Raw genomic sequence first — 25,017 nt, 5'->3', positions numbered from 1 at the left:
CAGTCTGTTGGTCAAGAAATTAAGGATCCAGTTGCAGAGGGCGGCATTAACTCCCAGGTCTCAGAGTCTGGGAATGAGTTTGCTTGAAAGTGCAGTCAATCGCCAATAAGCAATAAGTTAATGTAAGTGTCTTTATTGTCCAGGAGCTCCAGAGATGATTGGAAGGCCAGGAATTGGCATTTGGTATAGAGCTGCTTCAGTGGTAGGCAAATTGCAGTGGGTTGAGTTTGTGTGGGAGGCTGGAGTTAATGCGTGTCATGACCAACCTCCCAAATCTTCTTCATAGTGGTGGATGTCAGATCTACTGGGCAGTAGTCATAAAGGCACATTGCCTTGTTTTCTTAGTTACTGAGATGACAGGGCCTTCTTAAATAAGGTGAGAATCTCAGACTGAAGCAGACAGAGATTGGAAATCTCTCCAAATTCTCCTGCCAGCTGACCTGCACTGGGCCTAAGGGCATAGCTAGAGATGCATCCAGACATACATTTTGTAGCCCGTTATAGTGCGTAAGCTCCGCTAAAACTGTTGGCTGTCTGGAATTTAATTTTGGATTGGTATTGCCTCTTGGTATTTCTGATAGTTTTATAGAGGTCAAATCTCAATTTCCAGTAAAGGTTGGGGTCACCTGGTAGATTGCTGCAGTCCTAGACTTCAATCTGGAGAGGATCTTCCTGGTCATGCATGGCTTCCAATTTGAGACCCCCCAGATTATCTTCTTCGGTACACAGTCCTTAACACACTTGCTAATAAAGTCCGTGATGGTGATACTCACTGAGGCTGGCAGCTGTGTCTTTCAACATGACCCGTCTAGTCACTCAAATGGGTTGCGTGGAAGATCATCTTTTTCCTCAGACAAGCGTTGTGAGACTTTCTGTATGGTACCTTCAGGTTACAGATCTGTTTGTTTGCAGGGTTAATAAGGAACAGAGTCTGGTCATCTTATTTACCAAGGATGGGAGTCAGATCAGTAGGCATCTTTGATGGCTGTTGAGCCATGGTCAAGGGTGTTGGACTTCTGCTGGGACAGGAGATGTGCTGGTAATATTTCGGTAACATGCTCTTAAAATTGACTTGGTTGAAGTCACCAGCAATGATGAAGAGGGCCTCAGTGTATCCCATTTTAATGCTGTTTAATCAGAAAGCCAAACTTTAATTGGAAATAAAATATAACTACTAAGGAGAACTTGTTCTTTCTTTGCAGTTGCTTGAACAATTGGATAGTGAACTGAATAATCCAGGCATAATTTGCCTGTTTATATTTTAACTTCTCTCTTAACCATCAACAGTGGAACATAGAACATAGAAACACAGGAAAAAATACAGCACAATACAGGCCTTATGACCCACGATGCTGTGCCAAACATGTACTTACTTTAGAAATTACCCAGGGTTACCCATAGCTCTCTATTTTTCTAAGCTCTATGTACCTATTCAGGAGTCTTTTAAAAGACCCTATCATATCTGCCTCCACAACATTCGCCAGCAGCCCATTCCACGCACTCACCACTCTCTGCATAGAAAACTTACCCCTGATATCTCCTCTGTACCTACTTCCAAGCACCTTAAATCTGTGTCCTCTCATGATAGCCATTTCAGCCCTAGGAAAATGACTATCCACACAATTAATGCCTCTCATCATCTTATATACCTCAGTCAAGTCACCTCTCATCCTCCGTCGCTCCAAGGAGAAAAGGCCGAGTTCACTCAACCTATTCTCATAAAGCATGCTCCCCAATCCAGGCAACATCCTTGTAAATCTCCACTACACCCTTTCTATATTTTCCAATTCCTTCCCATAGTGAGGTGACTAGAACTGAGCGCAATGCTCCAAGAGGGGTCTGACCAAGGTCCTACATAGCTGTAACATTACCTCTTGGCTCTTAAACTCAATCCCATGATTGATGAAGGCCAATACACCATATGCCTTCTTAACCACAGAGTCAACCTGCGCAGCTGCTCTGAGCATCCTATGAACTCAGTCCCCAAGATCCCTCTGATCCTCCACACTGCCAAGTCTCACCATTAATACTATATTCTGCCATCATATTTGACCTACCAAAATGAACCACTTCCAATTCCAACCTCACTCCTTCCAAACACTTTGCTCTCCGCACCAATCCCAACCTTACTATAAAACCCGCTGATAAAGGGGGAGCTGTTGTAGTCTGGCATACTGACCTCTACCTGGCCGAGGCACAGCGACAACTCTCAGTTAACTCCTCTTATTTACCCCTTGATCATGAGTCCACTAAGGAGCACCAGGCCACTGTCTCCTATACCATCACCAACCTTATCAGCTCTGGGGATCTCCCATCCACTGCCACCAACCTCATAGTTCCCACACCCCGCACTTCCCATTTCTATCTCCTACCCAAGATCCACAAACCTGCCTGTCCAGGTAGACCCATTGTCTCAGCTTGCTCCTGCCCCACCGAACTCATTTCTGCATACCTTGACATTGTTTTATCACCCCCTTTGTTCAATTCCTTCCCACCTATGTTAATGACAATTCTCACGCTTATAATTTCTAAGTTCCCTGGCCCCCACCACCTTATTTTCACCATGGACGTCCAGTCCCTATATACCTCGATCCCCCACCAGGAAAGTCTCAAATCTCTCCGCTTCTTTTAGGATTCCAGACCTAACCAATTCCCCTCTACCACCACTCTCCTCGGTCTAGTGGAATTAGTTCTTACTCTCAATAATTTCTCCTTTGGCTCCTCCCATTTCCTCCAAACCAAAGATGTAGCCATGGGCACCCGCATGGGTCCCAGTTATGCCTGCCTTTTTGTTGGCTTTGTGGAATAGTCCATGTTCCAAGCCTATATGGGTATCTGACCCCTTCTTTTCCTTCATTACATTGATAACTGCATTGGCGCTGCCTCCTGCACGCATGCTGAGCTCATTGACTTCATTAACTTTGCCTCCAACTTTCACCTTGCCCTCAAATTTACCTGGTCCATTTCTGACACCTCCCTCCCCTTTCGTGATCTTTCTGTCTCCATCTCTGGAGATGGCTTATCTACTGATATCTACTATAAGCCTACTGACTCTCACAGCTACCTGGACTATTACTCTTCCCACCCTGTCTCTTGCAAAAATGATATCCCCTTCTCACAATTCCTCCATCTCCACCGCATCTGCTCTCAGGATGAGGCTTTTCATTCCAGGACAAAGGAGATGTCTTCCTTTTTTAAACAAAGGGGCTTCCCTTCTTCCACCATCAACTCTGCTCTTAAACGCATCTCTCCCACTTCCCACACATCTGCCCACCACCCCACTCAGGATACGGTTCCCCTTGTCCTCACCTGCCACCCCACCAGCCTCTGGGTCCAACGTATAATTCTCTGTAACTTCCGCCACCTCTAATGGGATCTCACTACCAAGCACATCTTTCCCTCACTCTGTCTTTCTGCTTTCTGCAGGGATCGCTCCCTACGCGACTAACTTGTCCACTCGTCCCCCCCATCCCTTCCCACTGATCTCCCTCCTGGCACTTATCCTTGTAAACGGAACAAGTGCTACACCTGCCCTTACACTTCCTCCCTCACCACCATTCAGGGCCCCAGACAGTCCTTTCAGGTGAGGTGACACTTCACCTGTGAGTCGGCTGGTGTGGTATACTGTGTCCAGTGCTCCCGGTGTGGCCTTTTATATATTGGTGAGACCCGACACAGACTGGGAGACCGTTTCACTTAACACCTATGCTCTGTCCACCAGAGAAAGCAGGATCTCCCAGTGGCCACACATTTTAATTCCACCTCCCATTCCCATTCTGATATGTCTATCCATGGCCTCCTCTACAGTCAAGATGAAGCCACACTCAGGTTGGAGGAACAACACCTTATATACCGGCTGGATAGCCTTCAACCTGATGGCATGAACATTGACTTCTCTAACTTCCATTAATGCCCGTCCTCCTCTTCTTACCCCATCTCTGATATATTTAGCTTTTTTCTCCCCTTTTTTTTTCTCTCTTTCTACCCATCACTCTGCCTGTTGTCCATCTCCCTCTGGTGCTCCCCTCCCCCTTTCTTTCTCCATAGGCCTCCCGTCCCATGATCCTTTCCCTTCTCCAGCTCTGTATCCCTTTTGCCAATCACCTTTCCAGCTCTCAGCTTCACCCAACCCCTTCAGGTCTTCTATCATTTCACATTTTCCCCTCCCCTTCCTACTTTCAAATCTCTTACTATCTTTCCTTTCGGTTAGTCCTGACAAAGGGTCTCGGCCCGAAACATCAACAGTGCTTCTCCGTATAGATACTGCCTGGCCTGCTGCGTTCCACCAGCATTTTGTGTGTGTCACTTCACACTTACCTGGATTGAAGTCCATCTGTCACTTCTCAGCCCAGTTTTGCATCCTATTAATGTCCCATTGTAACCTCTGTCAGCCCTCCACACTATCCACAACACCTCCCCAACTTTGTGTTATCAGCAAATTTACTAACCCATCCCTCCACTTCCTCATCCAGGTCATTTATAAAAATCACAAAGAGTAAGGGTCCCAGAGCAGATCCCTGAGGCACTTCACTGCTGACCAACCTCCATGCAGAATATGACCTGTTTACAACCACTCTTTGCCTTCTTTGGGCAAGCCAATTCTGGATCCACAAAGCAATGTCCCCTTGGATCCCATGCCTCTTTACTTTCTCAATAAGCCTTGCATGGGGTACCTTATCAAATGCCTTGCTGAAATCCATATACACTGCATCTATTGCTCTTCCTTCATCAATGTGTTTAGTCACATCCTCAAAAAATTCAATCAGGCTTGTAAGGCACGACCAGACCTTGACAAAGCCATGCTGACTATTCCTAATCATAATATGCCTCTCCAAATGTTCATAAATCCAGCCTCTCAGGATCTTCTCCATCAACTTAACAACCACTGATGTAAGACTCACTGGTCTATAATTTCCTGGGCTATCTCTACTCCCTTTCTTGAATAAGGGAACAGCATCTGCAACCCTCCAATCCTCTGGAACCACTCCCATCCCCATTGACGATGCAAGGATCATCGTCAGAAGCTTGGCAATCTCCTCCCTCACCTCCCATAATAGCTTGTCTGATCCCAGAGACTTATCCAACTCGATGCTTTCCAAAAGCTCCAGCACATCCTCTTTCTTAATGTCTATATGCTCAAGGAATATGGAGTAAATCTGACCCATGACAGTGAGCTGGTAATTTTGCACCTTCTCATACAAGCTTGGACATATCGCTGAGGAATTCTGAAGATAATTAAGTATTTACAGGAAGGATGTGGAAGCCATAGAAAGGGTGCAGAGGAGATTTACAAGGATGTTGCCTGGATTGGGGAGCATGTCTTAGGTTGAGTGAACTCGGCCTTTTCTCCTTGGAGTGACGGAGGGTGAGAGGTGACCTGATAGAGGTGTACAAGATAATCAGAGGTATGGATCGTGTGAATAGTCAGAGGCTTTTCCCCGGGTCTGAAATGGCTAGCATGAAAGGGCATAGTTTTAAGGTGCTTGGAAATAGGTACAGAGGAGATGTCAGGGGTAAGTTTTTTTACGCAGAGAGTGGTGAGTGTGTGGAATGGGCTGCCGGCAACGGTGGTGGAGACGGATACGATAGGGCCTTTGAAGACACTTTTGTATAGGTACATGGAGCATAGAAAAATAGAGGGCTATGGGTAACTCTAGATAATTTCTAAAGTAAGTACATGTTTGGCACAGCATTGTGGGCTGAAGGGCCTGTATCGTGCTGTAGGTTTTCTATGCTTTATTTTGAAAGAAATCGGAAGTATTATGGAACTTACACAAGCAAAATAACAATGCACAGATTGATTGATTACTGACACACTTAATTGAATACATTTATTAGAGATCACAATTTCCGTGAAATGCCATACACATTGCATGGAAAACACTCCTTTGTTTGTGAAAATAATTGTTGAATTCCAGGTACCAGAAATGACCTTGTCAGAGGAAGGGGGAAAAAGGCATTTCCAGACAGGTGTAAGGGGAGGGTGGGAAGAAAAATGTTCAGGGTTTGCACTTTTCTATTAGGATGGCTGTATTCTCTACTCCAGTCCAGACAGTTTTCAAATGCTCTGTACTTAGTGGGCTATGGTTCTGTAGATTACTCTTCTAACATGATCACATTACAGCATAAACGACCCTTTTGACTTGTGGGGCTTCCTGGAATGGAATGGAATTGCATCCAAACTGTTTTGCATTTTCAGTAACTAGCTTAATAAGTCCAAAAAAAACGTTTCAAAGGTGAACAACAAGCTCGGGAACAAATTGTGGACAACCTTTCAGGATAATGATGATCAGATACAAAGATATAGAGAAAGGAAACAGGGAATAGTGAACAAAAGTGAAAGTCAGTGATAGGAAACCATTTATCACACTGTTTTTCTGGTGCACTTTGAAGAATGTTTCTCAATAGCTGCGTCCATCAATTAAGATCCGCACTCTAAACTCTAAAATACAGTAGAATGCACCCTCTCGTGGCGGGATACATTATTAGCACCTTATCACCAACAATAATACAATGTTCAAAAATATTTCACTTCAAAGTCATTTTTTTGATGAAATGGAAAACATGCATTTTGAACTTTAAGTATTGAATATGTCACTGAGACAAAGTAATGAATAGATGAATTTAAGGATTCTTTATTAACAGAAAGATAATTTTGAACCATCCATCTATGCTAGGTTATTACCCCCATTTTCTCTAAGTTCAAAATTCAAAGTAAATTTATTATCAACTTTGAGATTCATTTTATTGTAGGCATACTCAATAAATCCATAAAAGCATAATAACCATGACAGAATCAATGAAAGACCTCACCACCTTGGGCATGAACTTGTGTGCAAAAACACAAACTGCAAGTACAATAAAGAAAGAATTAAAGTAAATAAAAGTAAATAAAGTAAATAAAAGTAAATAAATAAGCAATACATATCGAGAACGTGAGATGAAGAGTCCTTGAAAGTGAGTCCATAAGTTGTAGAAACTTTTCAATGATGAAGTGGAGTGTAGTTCACTCAGCTTTGGTTCAAAATCCTGAGTAATAACTATTCAGAACCTGGTGGTGTGGGTCCTGAAGCTCCTGTACCTTCTTCCTGATAGCAGCAGTGAGAAGAGAGCGTGTCCTGGGTGGTGGGGTCCCTGGTGATGGATACTGCTTTCCTGCAACCCAGTATTATGGAACGAGATTGAAATCTTTAACAAGTTTTGTGTTCAAAGCCAGTTCAAGCAATGTGAAGTTCTATCTTATACACTCTGTGATATCCCAACTGTAAAATCATCCCAATGGGTGGCGTAATGGCAGAGTAAGTTAGTGTCGCTAACTCAGAACTCCTGAGACCCAGAACATGGTAGTCTGGTTTTTAGAGGTGGCTTTTGTGAAAATGCCTGTATAAGGTGCCCTGTATAAGTAATGGGCAACATCAATCAAAATGGGAAATAAAATATATTTACAAAAGAACAGAGGGGGAGAAGGGGCTGCAATGATGACTTTGCTGGGAGTTGGGATGGAAAAATGAGTTGAATGTCCTCTCCCTGTACTAATTATTGGTTGATACTTTGGGGTGTAATCCAGGGAAGGGCAGCACCTCTGGTGAAGGGGCTCATCGTGTTCATTCTGGGGCAACTCACTCGCCTTCAATCTCCATCAGATACTCAGATCTCACCCGAGGCTCCAAGTAGCTGTTTGCGTGCGATGGTGGTCGCACCCCAGTACCCCACTTCGACAGTTGGGCTAAACCTGGTGAGGGTAGCCTGTGGGCCTCTTACGCTGATGAGATAGCGACATGCCTGTCCTAGCTTGTGAAGTCAGCTTGGGTGGACTGGGCGGATGAGATCTACAGTAAGATTCAATGGGCAGAATAGCGGCTCTGCAACGCTCCCTGGAGAGCAAAGGGCATGATGAAGCACAGATGTAGACCAGGTCATCCCTGCAACCACAGAAGACCCCAACTGAGATGACCACTCATACCACTGGACCCAGACCCCCAGGGCCAAGAGAGTGGAATTGTCCCAGTGCAGTGGGTTTTCCACTTTAAAAACTTCCCTGCACAGCTTTCCTGTTATTGTCAGATACGATGGACAAGCACCAATACATTGAGTTACTAATTTATGCATTAATATCGTACAATATACTCATGTATTCCATTAGCATTCATTACCCAGAGGTAGATAATTGAAAAGTAGAACTACCATGTTGAACTCGGACAGAATCAACTGCCAAAGCAATTCTAAATATAATCCCCATATAATACCTTAAAATTGGAAGTTTGTGATTGCCAGTGAGTTCACAATACTCAATATAAACTGCAGCTTTAATATAGGGGCAGAAGTGAACCGGTTGTCAAGACCATTCTATGAGCATCGCCTGCCATCTATGCTGAGCCTCTGTAATCGGCTGTGCCGCTGACTGAACTCAGAGGTGACTGCTAAACGAAGCATACCACACCCCAAAGAGAGGTGACCAGTGTGATCAGGCAGCTGGCAGAGTAGTACTACTACTCCCCATTAAACGTTTCTCTCTTTGGGAAAAGGTTTCTCTTCTAAAGGTGTGGGAACATCCTTCAAGTATCACTAAGTATTTAAACAGGTAAAGGCCTGTTTAACACGTTTACATTTCTACTAGTGTTCCCACGAGTGCTGAGTAACTTCAGCGCTATTTTCTTCCATTTCTTTCTTGTTGCCACAAGCAATTTTCTGAATGAACTCAGCGCATTCAGCAGTATCTGTAGGAGGAAAGAAACTGAGAACACTTTGTGTTAAAACCTTGCATCAGAGTTGAGAGAGCAGAGTTGAGATGGCAAGCACAGAGAGAAGGGAGTGAAAAGAAGGGGTTCTGGGATGACTGGTTGGCTGAGTAGCATATGTTAACAGGTAGGTACTGCCCTCATTTTCACAGTTCCCTCCCTCCAATTTTATCCATTTGTTTCTCTAACCCTTCGCTCCTACCTCTTACTATCTGCTCTAGCCCAAATGGGTAGTCTTACCATCTGTGCTCTCATCACATGGTCCCATAACTCCACTCAATCTTTCAAAAAAAAGCAAATACTCTCAAATATTGAACTAACAGCAAATCAATGGATAATTTAAATGAAATGTAACATGAGTAGTCCAAGGTACAATCTGATATAAGACTGTAAGACCATAAGACATAGGAGCAGAATTAGGCCATTTGGGCCATTGAGTCTACTCCACCATTTCATCACAGCTGATTTATTATCTCTCTCTCCATTCTCCTGCCTTCTCCCTCTAACCTTTGATGCCCCTAATAAGCAAGAACCTATCAACCTCCACTTTAAATATACCCAATGTCTTGGCCGCAGCTGTCTGTGGCAATGAATACCACAGCTTCACTAGTATCTGACTAAAAACATTCCTCCTCATCTCTGTTTTAAATGGACATCCCTTTCTGAGGCTGTGCCCTCTGGTCCTAGACACCCACTATAGGAATCATCCTCTCCATATCCACTCTATCTAGGCTTTTCAACATTTGATATGTTTCAATGAGATGCCTCCTCATTCTTCTAACCTCCAGTGGGTACAGGCCCAGAGTCATTAAACACTCTTCATATGTTAAGCATTCTCGTGAACCTCCTCTGGACACTCTCCAACACTAGCACATCCTTTCTCAGCTAAGGAGGCCAAAACTGCACCCAATACTCCGGTGTGGTTTGACCAATGCCTTATAAAGCTTCTGCATCACATCTTTGCTCTTATACTCCAGTCCTATCAAAATGAATACGAACATTGCATTTGCCTTCCTCACCACCAACTCAAATTGGCCATAAAGCCATCAAATCCGTCATCCAAATAACTGACATATAACGTGAAAAGAAGTGGTCCCAACACCAACCTCTGCGGAACACAACTATTCATGAGCAGCCAGCCAGAAAAGGCTCCCTTCATTCCCACACTTTGCCTCCTGCCAGTCAGCCAATCTCCTATCTATGCTAGTATCTTTTCTACAATACTATTGACTTACTTTGTTAAGCAGCCTTATGTGTGGCACCTTGTCAAACACCTTCTGAAAGTTCAAGTAAACCACATCCACTGACTCTCCTTTGTCTGTCCTGTCTGTTACTTCCTCAAAGAATTCCAAATAAGTTTAACACGAGGAAATCTGCAGATGCTGGAAATTCACACTACACACACAAAATGCTGGTGGAACACAGCAGGTCAGGCAGCACCTATAGGGAGAAGTGCTGTCAACGTCTCGGCCTGAAACATTGACAGTGCTTCTCCCTATAGATGCTACCTGGCCTGCTGTGTTCCACCAGCATTTTGTGTGTGTGTTGTCCAAATAGATATGTCTGGCAAGATTTCCTCTTACTGAAACTATGCTGGCTTTGGCCTGTTTTATCATGTGCCTTCAAGTATCCCGAAACCTCATCCTTAATTACTGAATCCAACATCTTCTCAACCACTGCAGTCAACCCAATTGGCCTATAATTTCCTTTCTCTGCCTATCTCCTTACTTAAAGAGTGAAGTGACATTGCAAATTTCCAGTCCTCCAGAACCAAACCAAAATCTAGTGACTCTTGAAAGATCATTACTAATGCCTCCACAAACCCTTCAGTTACCTCTTCCAGAATCCTGGAGTGTAGTCGATCTGGTCCAAGTGACTTATCTACCTTCAGACCTTTCAGTTTTCCAAGAACCTTCTCTCTAGTAACACTTCATGACCCCTGACACCGGGAACTTCCACCATACTGCTCGTGTCTTCCACAGTAAAGACTGATGCAAAATACCTATTCAGTTCATCCACCATTTCATTGTCCCCCATTACTACCTCTCCAGCATCATTTACCAGTAGTCCGATATCCACTCACTTCTCTGTACACTTTATGTATCTGAAGAATTAAAAATTTTTTTAATGAGTTTTCAAATGATTACAGAAAGAAAGAAAAAAAATTATCAACCCTTCCCCTCTCCCCCCTAACATATCCCTATAGAAAGAAAGAAAAAGAGAAGAAAGAAAGAGTGCCTGGATATCAGAAGATCCCCACATGCTCCACGGAGTTCATAATAGCTTTAGTATATATATTTATTTCTTTCCCCAAATAACCAATAATTTTATCTTTGGAGCACCTATATATTTAATCTTGTCTTTTGTAAATAAGGGCGCCAAATTTTCAGAAATGTTTCATATTTATCTCTTAAATTATGTAATTTTTTCAAGCGGAATACAGGTATCTGAAGAAATTTTTGATATCATCTTGAATATTATTGGCTAACTTACTTTTGTATTCCATCCTTATCTTCTAAATGACTTTTTAATTGCCTTCTGTTGATTTTTGAAAGCTTTCCAATCTTCTAACTTCCTACAAATTTTTGCTCTATTATATGCCCTCTGTTTGGCTTTTACATTGGCTTTGACTTCTCTTGTTAGCCACTGTTGTGTCATCTTTCCTTTACAATTGCTCTTCCTCTTTGGGATATATATAATCTGTGCTTTCCAAATTGCTTTCAGAAATTCCAGCCATTGTTGCACTGTCATTATCCCTTCCAGTGTTCTTTTCTATTCAATTCTGGCCAACTCCTCTCTCATGCCTCTGCAATTCCCTTTACTCCACTGTAAAACTGATACATCTAACTTTAATTTCTCCTCAAATTTCAGGGTGAATTTGATTATATTATGATCACTTTCTCCTAAAGCTTCTTTTACCTTAAGCTCTCTAATCAATTCTGGTTCATTGCACAACACCCAATCCAGAATAGTTTATCCCCTAGTCAGCTCAACAATGAGCTGCTCTAAACAGCTGTTAAGTAGGCATTTTAGAAATTCCTTCTCTTGGTATCCAGCACCAACCTGACTTTCCCAGTCCACCATGACTATTGTAATATTGCCCATTTAGCATACATTTTCTACCTCCTGTTGTAATTTATAAGCCACATCCTTACAACTGTTTGGGGGTCTTTTTACCCTGTGCAGTTCTTTAGCTTTATCCACAATGATTCAACATTTTCTGATCCTACATCACCTCTTTTGAATGATTTGATTTCATTTATTAACAATGGAGCAACACGGACTGCCTCCTCTGCCTTCCTGCTTGTCCTTTTGATACATAGAGTATCCTTGGACATTAAGCTTCCAGCTACAAACTTACTTCAGCCGTGACTCATTGATTTCATTATTATTTAAATACTTCTTGTGCACTTGATACATGCCTAACATACTTTTGTACATTGTGATGCACATGCAAACACATGAAAACTGATACTGAGGTATGAGACCGCAAGATAAAGCAGCAGAATTAGGCCATTTGGCCCATCCAGTCAGCTTTGCCATTTCATCATGGCTGATCCATTTCCAGAGCAACTCTTGCAAAACTGCCCAGTCACCCTATTCTTATCCTCACTGGTGCATGGCAGAGATTACTATTCTAGAGATTGTTTTTCAGTTTTTATCTACCTCCCTAAAATCTCTCTTCAGACCTCTTCACCTATGTCATTGGCGCCACAATGTACCAAGACTTCTGGCTGTTTACCCGCCCCCTTTAGAATGCTGTGGACCTAATCCAAGACATCCCTGACCCTGGCATCTGGGAGGCAACAGACCATCCAGATGTCTCTATTGTATTGTCAAAATCTCATCTCTATTCCTCTATGGACTCTCCTATCACTACTGCAGTCCTCTTCTCCTCTCTGCTATTCTGAACCACAGTACCAGAAACCTGGTTGCCTTGGCTCCCCGCTAGGTCATCCCCCTCAACGGTATCCAAAGTGGTATACTTATTATTGAGGGGTATGCTGTACTAGCTACCCATTTCCCATCAGTCACCCAGTTACCTGCCTCCTGCAACCTTGGGTTGACTACTTGTAGCTCATATCTATCACTTCTTCAGTCTCCCTGTGAGCTGAAGGTCATCTGATGTCGATGCGGTTATCTGGGAGAATAGAGGTCTCACACCCCACACAGAAACACAACTTCTGCAGCTATTCTCACTGTACTAACTGTGCCTCAACAGACAAGGAATGAAAAAATGAGGAAGAAACTTCCAAGCCTGATCATGCCGAAACCACACTAACACTGGCCCACTCACACAATGACCACTCTGCTCTCCTCTGATTTTTATTTGTCCTTTCTAATAAATCCCGTTCATTGATTTTAAACGTCAGCCACAGACCTACATGAAATCACTGCTGCTTCTTGTGTTTCCACTCACTGACTGGGCACAACCCAACTCCATAGTAACTAAAGTTCCAAGGCACTTGACATAAATAGATGGAAAATAAGGGGCTTACCCTAATATGAAAAAGGATACAAAGGTTGGAAATAGTATCTTTTGCTCAGGAGATAGTAAAGTAAGACTTTAGGACTCAAGAACAGTCATTCAGCCCATCCAGACTGCTCTACCATGGCTGATTATCCCTCAACAACCCCATTCTCCAGCTTCCAACCTTTGACAAACATACTAAACAAGAACCAATCAACCTCCGCTTTAAATATATGCAATGACTTGGCCTCCATAGCCATCTATGGCAATGAGTTCCATAGATTCACCACCCTCTGGTTAAAGAATTCCCTCCTCATCTCTGTTCTAAAGGGATATCTTGAGGCTGTGCCCTCTGGTCCAGACTCTCCCACTATTGGAAACATCCTCTCCACATCCACACTAAGCCTTTCAACATTCAATACGTTGCAATGAGATCTGTCCTCATTCTTCTAAACTCCAGTGAAGACAGGCCCAGAGTAGTCAGACACTCATGTGTTAACCCTTTCATCCCCAGAATGTGCTGGCATTGGAGAGGATCCAGAGGAATACTCAAGAACTTCCTCTGGATCCTCTCCAATGCCAGCACATTCTTTCTTGGCCAAGGGGTCCAAAATTGCTCACAATATTTCATTGTCTTATAAAGCCTCAGCATTACATCCTTGCTTTTATATTCTAGTCTGCTTCCAATGAATGTTTCCTTTGCTTTCCTTACTACCAACTCAACCTGCAAGTTAACCTTTAGGGATTCCTGCACGAGGACTCCCAAATCCTTTTGCATCTCTGAATTCTGGATTTTCTCAGTTTAGAAAATAGTCTATTCTGTTATTCCTACTACCAAAGCACACGACCATTAACTTCCCTATATTCCGTCTGCCACTTTTTTGCCTATTTTTTCCTACTCTAAGTCTTTCTGCAGACTCCTTGGTTTTTCAATGTTATCTGCCCCTCCACCTTTCTTCGTAATGTCCACATACTTACCACAAAGCAACAACTGATAAATCTGTCATCAGGTGCAATAAAACCTGCAACATGCAAAGTTCTTTAAAATGCATCAACAGCTAACAGAAATTATATCTTTAATTGATGAAAGTAATATTTCCCCACCAAAAGATCCTGTAACCTAACCATTTCTCTCGAATGTGTAAAATATAGTAGTAATATATTGCCATCACATCAATTGAACTAGATGCTAAAGTAAAATATCTCAAGGGTGGACATGGTTAAGTATTAACAGCAAAAACATGGATACTTCCCAAAGAAATGGACTACTTTACTATCGTTCAGTTCTCAGGAGTTGCCCAAGTCTGTTGAGCAATTCTTATTCAAATAGATCCTAGGTCTCTTTTAGTTTACTCAAAATTTCAGATCTATTTTTCATAATTAAATGTGGACTTAGTGTATTGCTGTCAAATGAAATTTCCACAAGAGCTTCACAAGTCAAATAAATAGCAAATTTAGGGTCTGAGGCATGACTTCATTTATGAGAATAATTAGTACTTGAACAATTCTCTGTTGCAGAAATGCTACAACGAAGTGGAGTTTTACATTTCGGTTCAAATCCTAAACTATGGTAATCCAACATTCCCAGTAAAATGTACCTAATGGGTTTTGCTGCTGTCAATTATCAGGATTAAATTTGTGACACATCTTGCTTAAATATTTGCTTACAGTGTTGTGTCAATCCACTCAACATATAAAAGTGTTCATAAAGACAAAAGATTCCTGGTGGCATTTTACTCCAATCTGATACAAGTGTTTATTTGGAGATCAGCTGGTCAGAAAATTATTAATTAGGCATGTCTGAATGTAGTTACAATCTTGTGAGCCATTTCGATACCATTTTTTTACATTTTCTTAAACCACTTTTGTCACCTGGTGCTCTCCAGTTACCAGCAAATTAGGCAGTGCACTGAATGGATCTCGTGACTTTTCACTGCAATTTCTCCCCACGTTCGCCTCCACAACAAAAATCCTTCAAACCCATTACAAATGCACTTTTTGTTTAATAATTACCATTTTAAGAGTAAATGCAAACTGCTGAATGCAAGGTTATGTTCTCCTCTCCATTCAATTTCACTCATTCAGGAAACATCTAAATTGCTGAACACATCAACAATGAAATTCTCAATATTAGACACTTTAGAGAATTAAGATTTAATTTGTTACAATTTTATACACTACTTTACAAAATGCAATTTACTATTTACAGATTACATTTCATAGTGTATGGACTTTCAAATTGATATTTGTGGTCCCAGATACTGTTACAGGAGGTTTTGCAGCATTCATTTTTTTCACTATTTAAACAATTCTGTAATAAAAATCCTGTCTGCAAAATACACACGTTCCAATGATTTCAAAAGTGTTTGTTCTATTCAAGTAGAAATATCAGACATGGCAGGTAATGTTACAATCTCTGCCTAGTAGCATTAGAATCATTCAAACTTAAGTATCAAGACAAAATTTAAAAAGGTGACACACATGATACTCCAAGCACAAAAGATGCAATATTAGCAATACAGCAACCTTAATATAAATCACACTTTACCATATGTTGTAAATTACATAAATAAGTCACTTTCGCATAAATCTGTATTTTCCTAGTAAAAAAAGCAGGAGAAACTAGAAAAATATACCAAATTTAGGATAAGGTTACACTGAATGTAATCATACCTCATGGTTTCAAGACTAGATGTAATAAAACAGGAGAAGCAAATGTTATAATGTTAAGCCCAAAGTCTAAAACCTGCTTTACCAGCACATATGATTACAAACAGCAACTTCAAATGTGCCCGATCTTTAACCTGCTAGTTGTGAAGAACACATACAGTTAAATGATAACAATCCACTGTTACACATTTGAATTATTTTTTTTTTACAAGCATCTCCTGTAATATTGTGTCTCATCTGAGGGAGGAACAGACATTCAGCCATAGATTGATTTGAACTTACCAGAAATTTACACCAAACTCTACACCGTGATGACTTCCTCTAGTTTCCACAGCTTTTACAAATAGAATATTTAAACCCTGCTATCACTCCTGTGTGATATTCAAAAATAGTTCCATACACCCAACAGAAGAAACCCAAATCATGAACAGTACCTAGGTCTTCACAACTGTATGTAGCTAAGTTTTACTAGGTAAATCTTCAAAATGCTATTAACATAAAAATGGCTTAGTTCTATTTATATTTTGTGATACCATTTATTAAATGTTTCCACACTGTGCAGAAAATGTAGACTGCCTCAATGAAAGCTAGAATGTGATTTACACAAGGATCCCAATATTTAATTATTTTATTAAGCAGAAATAAATACTGGTTCTCCTTGTGCCAGCAAGAGCCATTTCCACACAACTGAAACACATTTCTTCTGTGGATCACTTATTCACTTGTTGCTGCACATGAAGTAGGAATTCATAATAAGACAATGCTGATTCTGTTCTGTCTTCAATCATGTTCTGTAAGAAGCTAGTTTTTACAGGAGTCTCGTCCCTACAACATGGAAAGAGCAAAACAAACACAAGTTATGAAAATTGTAAAAATTTGTGAAAATTAAGTTCAATTTTGGTCACCAATCTGAATAAATGTTTATTGCTTTTAAACTACTGGGAAAAGTGCCAAGAAAGTCTAACACATTAATATCCATAGAAGAATAAGAGTCTTTTCTCATCCAACAGTTTGTTGTTGACTTGGTATTGTTCTGGTAGTAACACAATGATCACTTCTTGATATTTGTGTATAAAAATGAAAAGTTATCTTCGTATGTTGATAATAAGTCCTCCATAAAAATCAGAATTTGAACATTCAGTTTTGTTGTCTTTGATATTTTATGAATTCCAAATATAAGTTCAGTAGAAATGTAAAGGATGCATATGGTGCTTAGAATTGAAATGCACCCTCAGATTATTCAGAACATTCTTCCTTTTAAAAATGTAAATCTGTTGTAAGTTGTATAAATAATGGTTTTTCAGTTGTTTTTAAGTGGGAAATGCGAACAAATACAACAAAAAGATGCTGGAATGTAAAACAAACGTTTCAGGGCACAGAGCTATTTTATTCTCTTCTTGTGAGTAGGTTAAATTATATAAATACAAAGAAAATTCCTTTCCTCATAGCATTCTCTGCCAAAGTAAACTTGCTTCCTCCATAGTACTAATTATTCTTCCTAATATTTCAAAACTCCACTTCTAACAAATATCCATCTTAGGCATAATAATGAAGTATTAACCAGACTCTCTGGCTCAACCAGTCCATGCTGAATTATTATTCTGCCTAGTCCCATCAATCTGTATCCAAACCATACAGTGGCAGGCAAAAGTTTGGGCACCCCGGTCAAAATTTCTGTTACTGTGAATGGCTAAGCGAATAAAAGATGACCTGATTTCCAAAAGGCATAAAGCTAACGATGACACATTTCTTTCATATTTTAAGCAAGATTACTTTTTTTTTATTTCCACCTTTTACAGTTTCAAAATAACAAAAAACGAAAAGGGCCCGAAGCAAAAGTTTGGGCACCCTGCATGGTCAGTACTTAGTAACACCCCCTTTGGCAAGTATCACAGCTTGTAAACGCTTTCCGTAGCCAGCTAAGAGTCTTTCAATTCTTGTTTGGGGGATTTTCGCCCATTCTTCCTAACAAAAGGCTTCTAGTTCTGTGAGATTCTTGGGCTGTCTTGCATGCACTGCTCTTTTGAGGTCTATCCACAGATGTTCAATGATGTTTAGGTTGGGGGACAGTGAGGGCCATGGTAAAACCTTCAGCTTGCACCTCTTGAGGCAGTCCATTGTGGATTCTGAGGTATGTTTAGGACCATTATCCTGTTGTAGAAGCCATCTTCTTTTCATCTTCAGCTTTTTTTTTAAACAGACGGTGTGATGTTTGCTTCCAGAATTTGCTGGTATTTAATTGAATTCCTTCTTCCCTCTACCAGTGAAATGTTCCCCGTGCCACTGGCTGCAACACAAGCCCAAAAAGCATGATCGATCCACCCCCATGCTTGACAGTTGGAGAGGTGTTCTTTTCATGAAGTTCTGCACCCTTTTTTCTCCAAACATGCCTTTGCTCACTGCGGACAAAAAGTTCTATTTTAACTTCATCAGTTCACAGGACTTGTTTCCAAAATGCATCAGGCTTGTTTAGATGTTCCTTTGCAAACTTCTGACGCTGAATTTTGTGGTGAGGATGCAGGAAAGGTTTTCTTCTGATGACTCTTCCATGAAGGTCATATTTGTGTAGGTGTTGCTGCACAGTAGAACAGTGCACCACCACTCCAGTCTGCTAAATCTTCCTGAAGGTCTTTTCCGTTCAAATGGGGGTTTTGATTTGCCTTTCTAGCAATCCTATGAGCAGTTCTCTCAGAAAGTTTTCTTGGTCTTCCAGACCTTAGCTTGACCTCCACCATCCCTGTTAACTGCCATTTCTTAATTACATTACGAACTGAGAAATCACTTTGCTATCTTCTTATAGCCTTCTCCTGCTTTGTGGGCATCATTTATTTTAATTTTCGAGTGCTAGGCAGCTGCTTAGTGGAGCCCATGGCTGCTGATTGTTGGGACAAGGTTTGAGGAGTCAGGGTATTCATAAAGCTTTAAAATTTGCATCACCTGGCCTTTCCTAATGATGATTGTGAACAAGCCATAACCCTAACAAGCTAATTAAGTTCTGAGTCCTTGGTAAAAGTTAATCTGAGAGCTCAAACATTTGCATGGTGCTCCTTTCCTTTTTTCCACTCTAAAATTGTACAAAACAAAAATAATACACTAATCTTGCTTGAAAAGAATGTTTCATCTTTAACTTTATGACTTTTGGAGATCAGATCATCTTCACTTCTGCTGGCAACTCCTTCAACCCTCTCACCACCCTCTGAGTGAAGTAGCTTCCTTTCATGTTGTCCTTAAACATTTCACCTTTCACCCTTAACCCATGACATCTAGTGCTAGTCTCCCCCAAACTTAGTCGGAAAAGCCACCATGCATTTACCCTATCTACACCCCCACCATGGAAATTTTTCCAGTTCTCTTGAATGTTATCAATAAAAAATCCAAATAAGTCAATACCAACACTTCAAATTTAATTTCAAACTCAAGACGCAAGTCCTCTTCCCAATGGGACTCCAAAGCTTTCCCACTGGGAGAAGAAATCCAGAGCCTGTACAAAAAAATGAAGGTGACAAGTCTCAAGTCTATTATAATTGTAGTGACTGGTGCAGACATCTCAGAAATGAGATAAACAGCCAGCAGAATTCTGACACAGATCACCATCCAGACAATCCATGGTGGAAACCCATACAATCATGGTCGGATGCACATCCAATCTTCCTCTTTACTACAGATATCTACTGCCTCTCTCGTATCCCCCAGAAATGCTGTTTTGTTATTGAAATTGTTATTGTTATTGACAGAAAATAGTTTGGAAAAGCACCATTACAGATGTCAAAAATGTGGTAGAGGATTATTGAAAATGGATAAAAGAAATGGTATTGAAAAATTATTTTAAATCAAAACAAATCTCACATTATATTACATATGCTATTCTGTGAGATTACAACTTCGGCTAAAGGGCCTCCAATACCTTGAATTAGCAAAATATCTTAAAAATAATTAAAGCAAATTTACAATTTGATTTACAAACATAGATGACAATTAAAAATAATCCTGAGAAGAATATAAACAATGTATCTCAAATATTTCATATGAACAATATTCTATTTGTACTAGTGTCAGCCAGTTGCTGTTAGTGGATAGGGGTGAGGTGAGAGGGGGCAGAAGGAAGATTATCAGCCTGGGACATTACATGAATGTTTTTTCCCCCACAGATGCTACCTTTCCAGCATTCTCCTTTATAGATCCACCCCCCCATATCTAGTATTCTCCCTCTATTTACATGCCCCTGAGAAAGGCATGTTACTGTTAACAAACCTACATCACCAACTCCTTGTCATGACTAATGTATGATGTGTTCTTCTGATCTCCATTCTACAGACATTCTTTGTTCTGAACCTTCCCCTTCATCGGAGTTTAAGCACACAAGTTTTCTAAATTCAAGGTTCTGACTGACCTGAAATGTTTCTTTGACCAGAAATATTTTCTCACCTGTTCTACACTTTCAGCATTTTCTATCTTTAATCATGGAAAACATTTCTGCTAGAGTGAAACACAAGAGCGAGGGGGTTGTAAATTAAAGCCACTAACAAACTCAAAAGGGAATACAAGAAAAACTTTATTTGTAGTGTTAAGAATATGGAAAACAATACAGGTGTCCCCTGGTTTTCAAACGTTCACTTTACGACATTTCGCTTTTACAAAAGACCTACATTAGTACCTATTTTCGCTAACCGAAAGAGGATTTTTGCTCTTACGAAAAAAGATGCCCGCTTTAAACTTGTGTTTACCCCGAGAAAGACTACCATGACCATGAAACCTTGCATGGGCAGGTGTGTGCACATGCGTGTACGTGCCGATTTTTTTCCTACAAATTGGTTTCGGCTCAATCTTCCTGTTTCTGGTAAGTGAAACTACACTGTGCATACATTATTTCTATTTTATATTGGCTGTGTACTTATCATATCATTCCTGCTTTTGTTAGTGTTATTTTAGGTTTTATATGCTATTTGGTAGGTTATTTTTTTGGATCTGGGAATGCTCAAAAAATTTCCCATATAAATTAATGGTAATTGCTTCTTCACTTTACGCCATTTTGGCTTATGAACAGTTTCACAGGAACGCTCTACCTTTGGATAGCAGGGGAAGCCTGTGCTGGCATTAGCCTAGTTAGCAAAATAGTCTTTTTCTGTGCTGCAGTATGAACATGTATGGAAAATTACATCACTTACTTAACCACTTGAAGTGCAGGATAAAATGGTCTTTGATCCCGCAACCAGGAAATGAAGGCTCTGGTACGTTCTGATTCAGCTGTATCCAGTTCAGGAAGCTGTGTCTTTTTAAATGGATTATGAACGTTATTAGTACGGAAAAATGTCAAAGTCAATGACATAAATTCTCAAATAATCAAAAGCCAGCAGAAAAAGATCGGTTGTTTTGACATTCTCACAAAAACTCTTATTTAGGAAATTAGAGCCACAAATCAGTGTTAACTGTCTACATAAACAAGGAGTAGCTATTTATTTAGATTTCCACTGCTGAAAATCAAAGGCAAATTCCAGAGGCATGAGAAAAACTGATGCACTTGACCTACCATGTATTGTGGTATCGAAGCATAATTAGAAGCACCAAGAACTTGACTGATGAAGTGCGTGCAACAATTTTTTCCGACCCAAAGAAAGAAAGCCTGAAAGAAAGGAGATTAATAACTTTTCAAGTCATTTTCCTCGCCATGTTAAAAATAAAAATCAAATCATCAAATAATTAAGCTTGGAGCAATTTTAAGTTAACAAAAATCAAGCTATATATTCAAAAAAAATACAAGCTATTTGACAAAGACTACATAGGAAATACAAATAATCCTATCTGTCCAGCAAAGTGCCAGATTTGAGTTGAGACGTTTTATCCAAAGAAACTGCAAACAAAATTGCATAGCACATCTGAGAAAATACTTAACTAATCACATTGAAAAATATTGCTTAATGTAAGTGCACCCCTCAACACGATTGGCAATTAATCTATCTGAAATCTCAGCCAGAACTTCAAACCACAGTTGTAAGTGAAAATCCTACAAACTAAACTTGCCGTAATTTGTCAACTGTTTATTCCTTTCCGTGAATGCTGCCTGACCTGCTGGATTCCTCCAGCATTTTGCATGAATTACTTCTCGTCTACTTAATCACTCCTCATTAAATAACTAACATCACAAGAACCTGTTTAATGATTTTTTACTGCAGTCCCTCCTTGGCAACTGTCTACTACTGTGTAAACTACACACATTAAAGTTGTGTTTAAAAGGCAGTTGTATGTCCAGATATAAAACTAGCATTAAGCAAGGAAACGCAGTAAGTTATGTACATCGTAGTGGGAAGCTGAAAAGATGCATGGGCAGGCTAAGTGAGAAAGGAAAAGACCAATGGTCTTCAGTGTGACAATGCACAGTAGGTTAATAATTTTTACTCATGTGTCAAAAGAATGAATTGTGAGAACAAAAGCAATTCTAGTGATGAGATGCTAAATATGAAAAAAAAATAAAAGGTCAAATGGGCTACAATGATGTATACTGATTACTACAAGAATATAAAGAAAAATGGAGTTGTCATGGGTATGCCACAAGTTGCATCACAACCTGGTACTCCAGCTGCGGTGCTGCCGTCAAAAAAGCCTTGCAGAGGGTGGTTAGAGGAGCAGAGAAGGTTATTGGGGTCTCCCTACCTTCTGTCCAAGACCTCTTTCAGAGTCAATGCCTCCCAAAGACACGATACATCATTAAAGACCCCTCACACCCTCTCCACGAACTGTTTGTTTTTCTGCCATCAGGCAAACGTTACAGGCGCATCAAAACTAAAACCACAAGGCTACGAAACAGCTTCCTCCCACAGGCAGTCAGACTGCTAAACAGCTGCTCTACCTGACTCTGCTTTGGACACTTATAACTTGATTTTAACTGACATGTGGCTGTTGTGTTTTACTATTTACTGTTGCGTTTACTACTTATTGTTGCGTTTATTATGATTGCACTTGCCCCTGGGAAATGCTGTCTCATTCTGCCCTGCAGAGCTGATGTATGATCGGGTGCAGATCAGATCGGGTGCAGGCTATTCTTAAGAACGAGGGCATGAACCCAGATGTAGTGGTCCATGTAGGGACCAACGATGTAGGTAAGGTGAGTGAGGGGGTCCTGCTTAGAGAGTTCAGGGAGTTAGGAGTGAAGCTGAAAAGCAGGACCTCCAGGGTGACAATCTCGGGATTGCTACCTGTGCCACGTGCGAGTGAGGCGAAGAATAGAATGATTATGCACATCAATACGAGGCTGAGAGCATGGTGCAGGAAGGAAGGGTTCAGATTTTTGGATAATTGGTCTTTGTTCCAGGGACATTGGGATCTGTTTTGAAGGGACGGTCTACATCTGAACCGGAGGGGTACTAACATTCTTGCAGGAGTGTTTGCCAGTGCTACTCAGGGGGGTTTAAACTAGATGTGCAGGGGGCAGGGATCCAGATCCAGAGGGTTGGTCAGAAGGAGCATGGGGTTAAATGTGTAGAAGGTTTGGGTGATCTTGAGAAGGTCATCAAAATTCAGGGTGCAATTAGCCCGATGGAAGTTCAAGGAGCTGGGTTAGGTACAGTAGACAGTGTTTTAAGCAAAGAGAGGAGGAATGGGCTCAGAATTCTATATTTGAATGCGCATAGTGTCAGAAATAAGACAGATGAGCTTGAAGCTCAGATGAAAATGGGGAACTACGATATTGTTGGGATAACGGAGACATGGCTGCAAGGGGATCAGGCCTGGGAATTGAGTGTACCAGGGTATACGTGCTATCGTAGAGACAGAAATATGGGAAGAGGGGGTGGGGTGGCCCTGTTGGTGAGGAATGAGATTCAGTCCTTAGCAAGAGGTGACTTGGGAACAGGGGAAGTAGAGTCTGTGTGGATTGAGCTGAGGAACAGTAAGGGTAAAAAGACCCTAATGGGTGTTGTGTACAAGCCCCCAAACAGTAGCGTGGATATTGGGTACAAGTTGATTAGGGAGTTAACATTGGCATGTGCTAAAGGTATGCAGTCGTTATGGGAGATTTAAACATGCAGGTGAACTGGGAGAATCAGGTAGGTGCTGGACCCCAGGATAGGGAGTTTGTGGAGTGTCTAAGGGATGTATTTTTGGAACAGCTTGTGCTTGAGCCAACCAGGAACGAGGCTATTTTGGACTTGGTGATGTGTAATGAACAGGAATTGATAAGTGATCTTGAAGTAAAGGAGCCATTAGGAAGTAGTGATCATAACATGATGTTTTTATCTACAATTTGAGAGGGATAAGGGCAGATCAGAGGTGTCAGTGTTGCAATTAAATAAAGGAGACTACGGAGCCATGAGGGAAGAGCTGGCCAAAGTTAAATGGGCGGATGCCCTGGCAGGAAAGACAGTGGATCAGCAGTGGCAGATATTCTTGGGGATAATACAAAAGATGCAAAAGCAGTTCATTCCAATGAGATGGAAGGATTCAAAGAGGGGGAAGGGGCCACAGAGGTTGACAAAGGAAGTCAGAGATTGTATAGCATTAAAGAAAAAGAAGTATGACAGGGCTAAGATGAGTGGGAATACAGATGATTGGGAAAGTTTTAAGGAACAGCAGATCTTAACTAAAAAAGCAATACGGAGAGAAAAAATCAGGTATGAGCTCAGTCTAGCCAGGAATATAAAAGGGGATAGCAAAAGCTTTTTTAGCTATGTGAAGAGAAAGAAGATAATTAAGAACAATGTTGGCCCCTTGAAGAATGAATTGGGAGAAATTGTTATGGGAAACAGGGAAATGGCAACAGAATTTAATGCGTACTTTAGATCTGTCTTCACCAGGGAGGACACAAGCAATCTCCCAGATGTATGGATGGGCCAGGGTCATAAGATATCAGAGGAATTGAGACAGATTGACATTAGGAAAGAAACTGTGATGAGTAGACTGGTAGGACTGAAGGCTAATAAATCCCCGGGTCCAGATGGTCTGCATCCGAGGGTTCTAAAAGAGGTGGCTCAGGAAATTGCGGATGCATTGGTAATCATTTTCCAATGTTCCTTAGATTTAGGATCAGTTCCTGAAGATTGGAGAGTGGCTAATGTTATCCCACTTTTCAAGAAGGGAGGGAAGGAGAAAACGGAGTCTAACGTCAGTCGTGGGGAAGATGCTTGAGTCCATTATTAAGGACGAAAT

At 40.9% G+C, this 25,017-nt stretch overlaps 1 protein-coding gene across 2 annotated transcripts in view; it reads right to left on the bottom strand.

The window, feature by feature from the left end:
- Positions 1-15,344: 15,344 nt before the first annotated feature.
- LOC132405654 (protein transport protein Sec24A-like) overlaps positions 15,345-25,017 on the bottom strand; it is a 71,674-nt gene continuing 62,001 nt past the window's right edge. For both annotated transcript variants that reach the window (XM_059990648.1, XM_059990647.1), the window contains exons 21-23: positions 21,407-21,499; positions 21,045-21,148; positions 15,345-16,704 (exon numbers count right to left, since the gene is read on the bottom strand). In XM_059990648.1, coding sequence (XP_059846631.1) covers positions 16,590-16,704; positions 21,045-21,148; positions 21,407-21,499 — 312 coding nt within the window. In that variant the 3' untranslated portion in view covers positions 15,345-16,589. The remainder of the gene's footprint in view (positions 16,705-21,044; positions 21,149-21,406; positions 21,500-25,017) is intronic.

The sequence above is a fragment of the Hypanus sabinus genome, chromosome 15, assembly GCF_030144855.1.
Source record: "Hypanus sabinus isolate sHypSab1 chromosome 15, sHypSab1.hap1, whole genome shotgun sequence".
Taxonomy (NCBI): Eukaryota; Metazoa; Chordata; class Chondrichthyes; order Myliobatiformes; family Dasyatidae; genus Hypanus; species Hypanus sabinus.
Note: the sequence above shows the minus strand (reverse complement) of the source record. Positions and strands in the feature narration are given on the sequence as shown.